This window comes from Empidonax traillii, unplaced genomic scaffold, assembly GCF_003031625.1.
Source record: "Empidonax traillii isolate 1590-97213 ecotype Southwest subspecies unplaced genomic scaffold, ASM303162v1 scaffold1399:size139372, whole genome shotgun sequence".
NCBI lineage: Eukaryota > Metazoa > Chordata > Aves > Passeriformes > Tyrannidae > Empidonax > Empidonax traillii.
In genome coordinates this window covers 116,331-127,588 of record NW_020956592.1, presented here as the reverse complement: position 1 = coordinate 127,588, position 11,258 = coordinate 116,331, and the positions used below count along the sequence as shown (strand labels likewise).

The 11,258-nt window shown below is 49.4% G+C and overlaps 1 protein-coding gene across 8 annotated transcripts in view; it reads left to right on the top strand.

Annotated features, from left to right (window-relative positions):
* The window catches only part of LOC114069948 (dystrobrevin beta), a 109,031-nt gene that overhangs the window by 2,333 nt on the left and 95,440 nt on the right, over positions 1–11,258 (top strand). For 4 of the 8 annotated variants that reach the window (XM_027907096.1, XM_027907095.1, XM_027907094.1 and 1 more), the window contains exons 2-5: positions 416–570; positions 1,568–1,673; positions 2,488–2,654; positions 7,793–7,917. In XM_027907096.1, the coding sequence (XP_027762897.1) occupies positions 416–570; positions 1,568–1,673; positions 2,488–2,654; positions 7,793–7,917 (553 nt within the window). Of the gene's footprint in view, positions 1–415; positions 571–1,567; positions 1,674–2,487; positions 2,655–7,792; positions 7,918–11,258 lie in introns of those variants that run through there. The other 4 variants (XR_003573845.1, XR_003573846.1, XM_027907092.1 and 1 more) reach the window with 1 other exon arrangement.

Here is an 11,258-nt window from a genome sequence, read left to right as displayed (position 1 = left end):
GGTCTAACATGGAATCTGATTCCCCTCCCCACCTGCTCTCCTGCACAACTCCTGTGCTGTACCTTGGGGATGCTGTACCTTGTGTTTGTTTGGAGGAGGCTGCTCAGGGGGGTTTCTGTGGCGTCACCCTGAAGTTGTGATGCTGTGTAACATTTATCCTGCTCTGCTCCCTCTCTGTCCCAGTTCATGCACTGGCAGGGTCTTTCCTCTGGACTGGATGAGATGAGATGGAGGAAAGAGGAAGATTTGTACCATGACATGTTGCAATATGTGCATTTATAAATTTTATCTTCGTAGCAAGTGATAAATTGTGTTCCAGATAAAACAGAAACATCTTGGGGTTCAAATGGATTGAAATATTTTTTGCTATAATAAATCTGTATTTACTATCGGGTTTTATTATATTTTCTTACAGATATTTTCTCTCAGATATCAGATTCCAACGGACTAATGATATTTACCAAGTTTGACCAGTTTCTGAAGGAAGTTCTGAAACTCCCAACAGCCGTGTTTGAGGGGCCTTCCTTTGGGTACACGGAGCACTCCGTACGGACCTGCTTCCCACAGCAGGTGAGAGTTCCCAGCCAGGGCTTGGAATTCCTGCTTCATCAAGTCCGTGGCTTGGGGAGGTTGGGAGGGTGGGGGTTGCTGTTTTAAGCAGTTTTAAGGCAACCTTAACTAGGCAATTAAAGGATCTTCCACCACTGTGGTTGATTCCCCTCCTTGAAGTCACACCCCAGTTCCCCACCAGAGCAGCAGGGATGAGCCATTTCTTTTCCAGAACATGAAACACAGCGTTTTTGCTATTGTTTTTGATTTTTTTAAAGCTTCTTCACAATTTGTTTCATCGAGTCACTTCCTTGTTGGCCGAGTCTGCACCAAATAAACGCCTTCTTTAGGTGCAGTTTATTTTTAAGTCGATTTCAGTTGTAATTTAGTTGTTCCAGTGATTTGTTTCTCATTTGAGATAATGTAAATAGTATTTAACTCAACTGTAAACATGAACCTGGGTGTGATCTTAAGCCTCAGATTAAATGTTTAGACTCTGGGCATGATGTTTCTGATGTTCCAGCAGAAATATTTCTGCAGTATTTAGGTGTAAAATGTGTAGTCACTAAATACGAGTTAATTAGCAATTAGTGTATTTGGGATATGTCACAGTGGGAAACAACCTTTGATTTCAGAACCGATGAGGCTCCAAATTTACATTGGATATTGGGAAGGAATTCCTCCCTGGGAGGGTGGGCAGGCCCTGGCACAGGCTGTCCAGAGAAGCTGTGGCTGCCCCTGGATCCCTGGGAGTGTCCCAGGCCAGGTTGGACGGGGCTTGGAGCAGCCTGGGCTGGTGGGAGGTGTCCCTGCCCATGGCAGGGGGTGGCACTGGATGAGCTTTAAGGTCCCTTCCCACCCAGCCCAGTCTGAGGTTCCTGGATTCTAAGACAGTCTGTGAAATGTTCCTGGCAGGCACAAGTTGTGCCACAGAGAAATTTTAAGGCTGAAGTAGTTTCTGGTGTATAAAATCAGAATTTTTCTATATAATCAAGTTCTCTCACTCTTTTCTTTGCAGAAGAAGATCATGCTAAACATGTTCTTGGACACGCTGATGGCTGATCCTCCTCCCCAGTGCCTTGTGTGGCTCCCTCTCATGCACAGACTCGCCCATGTTGAAAATGGTAAATGGGATATACAAGTAAAACCCCAAAAAACTCTGCAGCCACACCAAAGAGCTCCCACCTCTTTGGTTTCCTTCTTGCTGGCAGGTGCCTTGCCCCTGATCTAATATTCCTGATGCTGGTTGTTGCAGTCTCCTCTTTACCCACGGTTCTTTAGCAGGACGTGGGGTGCTGTCCCTGGGGTTGTTGTGCCTCTGGTTTTATTTTAGCAGAATGTGTAACTGCTTTCCCAGATCCCCCTGTCAGTGTTTGGACTCTTTGGTTCAGGACACTGTGGTGGTTTTGTCCCCTTTTATCAGTAGGAATCTCTGCTGACTGCAGGAACCAGGGAGGGGAAGGGACAGTTTTGAAAAGGTGGGGGAGAACTTATGGAGCCAGGCTGGGAGAGCTGGGGGGGCTCACCTGGAGAAGAGAAGGATCCAGGGAGACCTTGGAGCCCCTTCCAGAGCCTGAAGGGGCTCCAGGAGAGCTGGAGAGGGACTGGGGACAAGGAATGGAGGGACAGGACACAGGGAATGGCTTCCCACTGCCAGAGGGCAGGGAGAGATGGGAGATTGGGAAGGCTGGGAGGGTGGGGAGGCCCTGGTTCTGGTTCTGTTCCCTGTCCCTCACCTCTCAGGATGCATTTCCTGTGGTAAGGTGTATTCTCCTTCATCTCATTCTCACCTTCATCTTTGGTTTCTTCCGCTCAAAATCCTGCCCTGAATAACAAGTGGGGAAGGACCTGGGGGTAGTTTGGAAGCTGCAGCAAAATGGGTTTTCCTAAATTTGACTTGATACCTTTTTTCTCTTTGTTTTTTCCCCCTCCTGCCAGTCTTCCACCCCGTGGAGTGCTCGTACTGCCACTGTGAGAGCATGATGGGATTCCGGTACCGGTGCCAGCAGTGCCACAACTACCAGCTCTGCCAGAACTGCTTCTGGAGAGGCCACGCCAGCGGCCCCCACAGCAACCAGCACCAGATGAAGGAGCACTCCTCCTGGGTAACTGGGGCTGGAACGGCCTCCCCCTGCTAACTCCTTCTGGAAGTTACAGCTTTTAGCCTAGAAATCCTCAGAGGGGCTTTCCAAGTTCTCCAAAGAGCAGAAGTGCACGGATGGGAACAGCACTGGGGTTATTGTTTGTTCTTCACTGGGTTAAACCTGGCTGATGGCCCAGGGAGAGGTGGGGAGTGGAGTCCCACCCAGCTGGGAATGGGCTCCAGTGGGTTCCACAGGGATCAGCACTGGGACTGGACCTGTTTAACATCTTTACTGATGATCTGGACGAGGGGATCGAGGGCACCTCAGTCAGGTCAGGGATGACACCGGGGTGGGTGGGATGTGGATCTGCTGGAGGGCAGGAAGGCCCTGCAGAGGGATCAGGACAGGCTGGATCCGTGGGCTGAGGTCAGTGGTGTGAGGGTCAACCAGGCCAAGTGCCAGGTCCTGCCCCTGGGTCACAACAACCCCCTGGGACATTCCAGGCTGGGACAGAGGGCCCTGGCACAGCTGCCCAGGGAGGTTTGGAGTGCCCAGCCCTGGAGGTGTCCCAGGCAGGCCTGGAATGGCACTCAGTGCTCTGGGCTGGGGGACAGGGTGGGGGTCAGGCACAGGGGGGATCCACGGGCTGGGAGGGCTTTTCCAACCCAAACAATTCTGTGATTCTCTTACCCATAATGTGGATTTGCTGATGGTTGTCCCTGGGCTCAGGTGCTGCTGAGGGCACCATCCTCAACAGTGGCACCTTTAAAGACAGTATTTCTTCAAGAGAAAAACATATTATTGTCATTCTCCTGCCAGGTATAAATATATATGCCTGGAAAACTCTTAATTAAAAAAGCCTTAAAGAAATCACCTGAGCAATAACATGCAGTTTGAAAATCACAGCTCAAGAAATAATGGACAGTTTTATGTAGAAAAGCCTATTCTGTGGCAAAAGATTAAAGCCAGCCTTTTACTTACTCAAAGAGAAGTTCAGATGGTGATTGGATTGTAATTAGTAATTATCTCCATGAGAAGGTGCCATTATAGCAGTGCTGTTAAATTTAGAAAATTGGGGCTGGATCCCAGTCCAGAGTTGGGAGGCAAAGGAAAATTTAGTCCTAAATATTGTCCTTTTTATAACTCTGTGGGTATTAAACTTGTGGAATGTTTAATCTGAGCTAAGAGTAGGTTATTATCCCCTTAAGTGTATATAAATCCAGTCTGGGGGTTTGAATATAAAGATGTATCTAAGTCATAAAATTCCAGACTGGTTTGGGTGGGAAGGGACCTTCAAGCTCATCAACTGAGCATGGAAGAGGAGCCTCTGAGAGAGAGATCTCTTACATATTAATTTCTTTTTTTTTTTTTTTTTTCAACTTCTGCAAGTCTTCTGTGTTAAATTTATGATAATTGAAAAAGAATCTTAATTTAAAAACCATATCCTAGTTTTGGATTTGGACTGTACTGCTGGTTCAGTGACTTCCTTGTGTGTTTGCTCAACAATAATTCCTCGAGTGAAAGCCCAAATGCTCCAGCTGAGCAGGTGCTCTGGTCCAGGCAAACAAGAGATTTGCTTTTCCCAGGTTTTCAGTGCCAGCCAGAACTAGTTCAGTCCTGCCTGGTGTATTTTCAGAGTTTTGGAGCCATATGACCCAGAATAAGCATTAATAATAAGCACCTCATACTTATTATTAGTGCTATTATTAACATATTTATTAGTAATTATGCTTATTGTTAATGTTATTATTAATACACTTATTATTATAGGTTCTTTTTTTCTGAAATTCTGAACTGCCTTTGGTAGTTTTTTCATACTGTAAATCACATAGTATAGGGATTTTAATACATATAAATATATATATTGCTCCAGTGAGCATATTAAAATCTATTACTATAGTGATTTTTTATTTATAACTTCAGGGAGAAACCTGTTTTTGAGAGAGGTTTTAGTGCACGAAAATGCTGCTTGTTGGGGCCTGTTTGGGGGGGATAAAAACCTTCAAACACTTTCCAAATGTTTCCTGTTGGGCCTTTTCAGTTTTGGTTTTACTGAACAGCCCTGGACGCAGCTCAGTGTGTTCCGTGCACGCAGCAGAACTGAAAATCCAGCTGTTCATTTTGAAAGCCTGGGGGGATTAGCCAGAGCTCATTCTGGCTGGGGGTTTTGGGTCAGTTTGCTGAGCTTAAGCAATCTGTCAGCAGTAAATTTCAGGTTAATGAAAAATATTATCAATGTTATTTAATATTTAATATATTTCTATAATAAATATATAATATATTTATAGATGTATATTAATATATTAATATTAACATATTAATAATAAACAAATATAATAATAAATATATTAATATTAATAGAAATACAAATCTATTTATATAAATATATATAGTATATTTATATAAATATATATAGTATATTTATATAAATAAATATTTAACATTTAAAATATTATAATTAAATTACCCGGGTTGCCCCAATTTGTGCCTGGGGTGTGGTTTGGGGGAGTTTCTCAGCTGTAGGCAGGTCAGGATGCTCCTCTTGCTGTAAATAATGGAGTGTTTGTGACTTAAAACCACCGTAACTGGTGGCTTTGGATCACAGATCAACAAATCAAAGGCGTGTTCAGATGTTCCTGGGGTGAGGATGGCTCTGGCTTCCCGTGGGGAGTCCTTGCAGGGGAATGTGACGGGATCTAAACCAAGGACAGCCCCTTGTGCCTCCCCGGCGATGCCGTGGGAGCTGCTGATGAGGTTTTGCTCGGGGAATCGTGTCTTCCGTGTTTCTGGCTCATTTCATTTCCCATTTAGAACACCCTTGAAATGATTAAACCTTTCTGAAGCTGTTTGTGGCCAGCCCTGGCTGCGGGACGGCCATCCCGGTGTCCCACTCGGATCCCACTCGGATCCCACTCGGATCCCACACGGATCCCACTCGGATCCCACTCGGATCCCACTCGGCTCCCGGGGCGCTCTCCACACGTTCCCGGCTGTGTGCAGGGCCCGGCACGTGAGCCCCGATCCCAAATGACCTGGAAATCCCTTCCTAGCGCGGGTTCCCAGCAGAGGGCACACACAGACCGGGAATGGCCGGGTGGTGTCAGTCACAGCAACCCCCCCTGCAACAGGGAACAGGGCCAGGAGGAGAGGGAACGGCCTCCAGCTGGGCCAGGGGAGGGGCAGGGGGGACATCAGGAGGAATTTGTCCCTGGAAAGGGTGGTCAGGCACTGGCAGGGGCTGCCCAGGGAGGTTTGGAGTGCCCAGCCCAGAGGGATTTAGGTTTGTTGATTCCTTAAACCCTTATGGTGGCAAACATTTCCCATGAGTGTTGTTATTCTGTACAGGATGAAAAAAGAAGCGGAAACTGTTTCTTTTGAATATTTATTGATATGTTTGGGCAAAGGGTGAGAGTCCTCGACTGGTAGGTCTCAATATATAAAAGGCTGAGAATTTGATGAAGAAAGGATTTCAGAAAGCTGGCAAAGTTTATAAAAATCACAGAATCATGAAGTTGTGAAGGTTGGAAATGATCTCCAAGATAATCAAGTTCAGCACTGCCAAGGCCACACTGACCCAGGTCCCCACGTGCCACATCCACACGGCTTTTAAATCCCTCCAAGGGTGGCAGCTGTGCCAGGGCTGGACAGGAATTGTTCCCAGTGTCCAGAGTGGCCCTCCCCTGGTGCTGGGGAGCAGGAGGTGTCCTTGGTGCTGCCCTGCTGGCACGATGCTGGAGCCAAAGTGACACAGGAATCTCCCAAACCTCTTGGAACCTTTCATGGATGCCTCAGCAGCTGGAGAGTCAGTGAAGGGGGAAGGAGCTGCTGTGTGAGTTCACATCTTGGAGGGAGCCCAAAGCCAGGGGTGCCCGGGCCCAGGGAGGGTGCAGGGGCCTCGTGTCCGCGTTGCATTTTTTTTTGTGCCTGGTTTTTCTTGGTTCCATCACTCTGATGGAAGGGCCACAGCGCTGCAGACCCTGCTGAGTCACGGGCTGTGCCATTCCAGGGGAGGAATCCGGGATGGATCCCCTGCCAGGCGTTCCCAGGGGAAGGGGCTGGGGTGGAGCGGCCGAGCTGGCCGCGTCCCACAGCGCCAGAAGGGAATGGGAAGGGGTTGGGAGCCTCTGAAAATAAAGTCACACCAATCTGCTCTGCCGTGGGGAGCTGAAGATAAATAAGAACATAAATTGGACTCCTGAAAGCTTTTTCAAAAAGTCTGAAATTGTTAATTAGTGTTAAGAGAATCACAGAGTGGTTTGGGTTAGGAGGGACCTTCAAGCTCATCCAGTGCCACCCCCTGCCATGGGCAGGGACACCTTCCACCAGCCCAGGGTGCTCCAAGCCCCGTCCAACCTGGCCTGGGACACTCCAGGGATCCAGGGGCAGCCACAGCTTCTCTGCCCAACCTGTGCCAGGGTCTGCCCACCCTCACAGCTCCCGTAATCATGGAATCATTAAGGCTGGAAAAGACCATTCCCAGGACTCCCACAGCCCTGCCAGGAGCTTGGTGGATACAATAACACTTTGAGACTTAACTTTGTAAAAGTCAATACGGGATTTAAACCATGTTTTGCACATCTAACTCAGAGCAGTTCACCATTCCTGTGGGTCTGGCAGCACCTCTGGAACCTTTCAGCGTTCCTGAGGATCTGGGATCATTGCTCCTGTGAGGTCATTCAACAGAATGAATCTGTGAAAGGAAATAAAGAAACTGGTCATTCCTATCTGTCCTAACACTGTGTTCCACCTTGGCTTTGCCCATGATGGACAGAAAATTGGGAAGTGACCTGCTCCTGTCCTGCTCCTCCCCTCCGAACACAACATCTGTGTTCAGAGGGCCTCGAAAGGGAGTGAAAAAAATCCCTTAATGGGATGTGATTGTCCCTTGCTTTAATTCCTGAGAGAACCCCCAGATAATTGGTTTATTTCTTAATCTCGCATAATTTTGGTAAACTCCTTTTAATTTTCAATATTAGAGCACAGGAACCCCCCCATGCCCCCAGACCTCGTTCCCCTGTGTGGTGTCTGCAGTGATTCCCCAGGAATGGTTTAACAGAACTGGCTATTTCTGGATATTCTGTCCTGTGCCTTTTTTAACACTCTGATTGCAGGTGCTGCCCCAACATCCCCCTCACTCTGGTTTTCCCTCCCAATGCCAGAAATCCCCGGCGAAGAAGCTGAGCCACGCCATCAGTAAGTCCCTGGGCTGCGTCCCCAGCAGGGAACCCCCCCGGCCCGTCTTCCCCGAGCAGCCAGAAAAGCCACTCGACCTGGCCCACATCGTGTGAGTACCCACCTGAATCCGTGCTCTGCCGTGAACCAGGGGCCGTGCTGGGACTGACCTGGGGAGCCCTGGGCTGAGAATGATAACTGTACAGCACTGGGTTAGGGCTGTTCCTCTGAAAAATGACTGGGAGTGGTTTGGTTAAGAGAGAGAAGAGCTGCAGGAGGTATTGGTGTGCAGATGGACCGAGGCCTGGCTGTGTCCTGCCTGCAGCTCTTGGGGTTTCTCAGTCACTGCCACCTTTTTGCTCACCCTCGTGTTGGATCAGGCTCTGTTGTCTCACTTATCGTAGATTAAAACAATATAAACAGAGCAAAAAGTTAAACTGATTCACTTGCAAGTTAACGTTGCCCAGAGAACCAGCAGCAGCAGGCTCAGCCCATTGCTGCTGCCTGGGACATTGGCTTTACATCCATATCCATCTCACTGGAGTTCCTGCTCCGTGGCATTGTTGTTGTCACTCCGGGGTTGTGCCCTCACTGTTGAACTGATGGGATGATTTTAATGAAACACCACTGCCCTAGTGTTGGTTTGGACAGCCCTGAGGTCACTCTGCTTCCCCTTTTCTTATACACAGATGAGAGCACATGCTGTAGAGAGAAGAGGAGGAGCAAAGCATAGGGATATAATTCAAGGACAATGGGAGAATTCCCATTTTCATGACTATTGAATCATCTGCAGGTTGGAGAGTGAGGGCAGTTGATGCTCCTCTGGTTTCCTTTTGACATCTTGAATGCCAAATTCTTCTGGAACTGGTTTCTCTGTCCCAGTTCTGAATGGAGAACTAAGGTACTGAAACCTGGATGTCCCAACCCCTCTGCCCGTCCCATGTCAGGCTGTGCTGCTTTGGCCTTCCCCAGATCCAGGTGGTTTCATTGACTGGCTCTTCTGCTCACTCCTTTGACAGTGTGGTCGTTCAGGAAAAGCTGGAGGCTAAATTGACAAAATATTGGAAAGGTGAGAACTGCAGAGCTCATTGTAGTGTGGCTTTCTGGTGTGAAAAGCGTAGAGGGTCCAGAACTGGGCCTGGAAGAGTAGTTGCCACGCTGGACTCCTGCCCAACACGGCTTTGAGCTGATTTCTGCTTGGCTCTGTGCTTGTCTCTTCCAGCCCTTTCCCCACTGAGTATTTTCCATCTTTCCCAACGCTTGCTTTAGCCCCGTGCAGTGAGGGATTGATCTGATCTAATGGAACAGAACGGTTCTGCTTTTCTCGGTGCAATTGCACTCAAACCTAAAAAAAGCCTCGGCAGTCAGTTGTGCTGCTGTTCAATCAGAGCTGGAGTCCGTGTTCTCCTGACACATTAATGTGGTTCTCCTGACAAATGGCTCCTCAGCCCCCCAAGGACAAGGGTGCCCCTCGTCCACAGTGTGAGCTCCACGCCTTGGCCAGGAGGTGCTGTGGGGCTCGTGGTGGCTCTAAACCAGCGAGGTGCCGCTCAGCCTCAAACCAAAACAGCTCGTTTGAAACGCTGTCAGATCACAGATCCATTCACATTTCCCCCTGTAGATTCCTTTCCTTCTGTGCTGCTTCTGTGTGGTGCCTCCCCTGACGGGAGGGAAGGAGGGGTTGGCAGTGATGCCTCAGTAAAACAAGGCCAGGAGTGATGGTGTGGGCTGGGCCGGGGTGAGGGAAGGCTGCAGGAGCTCGTCCCAGAACTACCAGCCAAAGTCTCACCCCTGCCACAGACCACCGAGCTGGAGGAATTCTTCCCTTTGCCAGGACTCTTGAATTCATTAACGGATCAAACACGTGTCAGGCCCAGCAGGGCAGGGAAAGGTAAAGGCTGGAGCAGGTGTCTCACCTGGGGGGTTGTGTTGTCATGCGAGAGCCACTGAAGGAGCTGGTTTAGAAGTGCCCCAAGTTTGCTTTGGGCTTCCAGCTGGGAGCAGACAATCCTCAGCTTCCCAAAACTGCATTGCCTTTTGGGACTGGGACAGTGGGGACACATCTCGACACCTGCAGGGACAGGGACAGTGGGGACATGGCTGGAGTCCTCCTGCAGGGACTGGGACAGTGGGGACATGGCTGGACACCTCCTGCAGGGACTGGGACAGTGGGGACACATCTCGACACCTGCAGGGACAGGGACAGTGGGGACACGGCTGGACACCTCCTGCAGGGACTGGGACAGTGGGGACATGGCTGGAGTCCTCCTGCAGGGACAGGGACAGTGGGGACATGGCTGGAGTCCTCCTGCAGGGACTGGGACAGTGGGGACATGGCTGGACACCTCCTGCAGGGACTGGGACAGTGGGGACACGGCTGGACACCTGCAGGGACTGGGACAGTGGGGACACATCTCGACACCTGCAGGGACAGGGACAGTGGGGACATGGCTGGAGTCCTCCTGCAGGGACTGGGATGGCTGCCCGGACGCTCCTGGCAGCAGCGAGGCAGCTCAGAGACATCTGCTCTGTGCTGACAGCTTTAATTAAATTTAAAAAAAAATGGTGCCCTCAAAAGCCAAAGTATTGGAAAATAAGAGCCTGGTGCTACAAGGACAGCTCTGGGAACAACAGATACTGACTCGGTACAGGAATAATGTAAGTAGGGGGTTTATACCAAACACTAAATCACATAAAAATAAAAGGAACTTAGGACAAAAAAGACCTACTGGGGTTTTTATAGAAGTGACATGAGACCTTTGGGGTTTTGTGTAAGTGATTCCCATTGAAACAAAAAAATTACTTCTAATAAAAAGCACCCAAACATCCCAACAGGTGGTTTGGAAGTGTGAGAAGAGCTGTAGGCAGTGCAGGACTCGGCTCACAGCAGGGGCTGCTCCAGGCCCCAGTCAGTGTTCAGGTTTTGGCCATCAGGGCTTGATTACATTTGATTCAGGTGCAGGAGAAGCTCATCAGCACCCAAGAGTGCGGTGGGAGAGGCTGGAAGGCTGGGATGGGCTTCAGCTGAGTAAATAAAGAACAGAAATAGTAATAACTGGGGGCAGTTTAACAATGCTTGGCCAAATGTTCCAGGGAAATCAAGGCTTGGAAAAGGAAAAAAAAAAAACCAAACAGCTGTGCTCATTGAAGGAGGAAGGAAACACAGAACTGGTAGCAAAGAATGTAAACTAATGGTTTGGAGGTTACTGGTGAGTCGTTTCCGGGCTGTGGTTTGGCCGAGGGCAGCAATTGTGCAACTGTGCTGGTGGGGAGGGACTGCCCTTCCTGACAGGAGAGAGCTGGGGGGGCTCAGCCTGGAGAAAAGGAGGCTCAGGGGGGACCTTCTGGCTCTGCAATCCCTGACAGGAGGGGGGAGCCGGGGGGGGGTCGGGCTCTGCTCCCAGGGAACAGGGCCAGGAGGAGAGGGAACGGCCTCCAGCTGGGCCAGGGGAG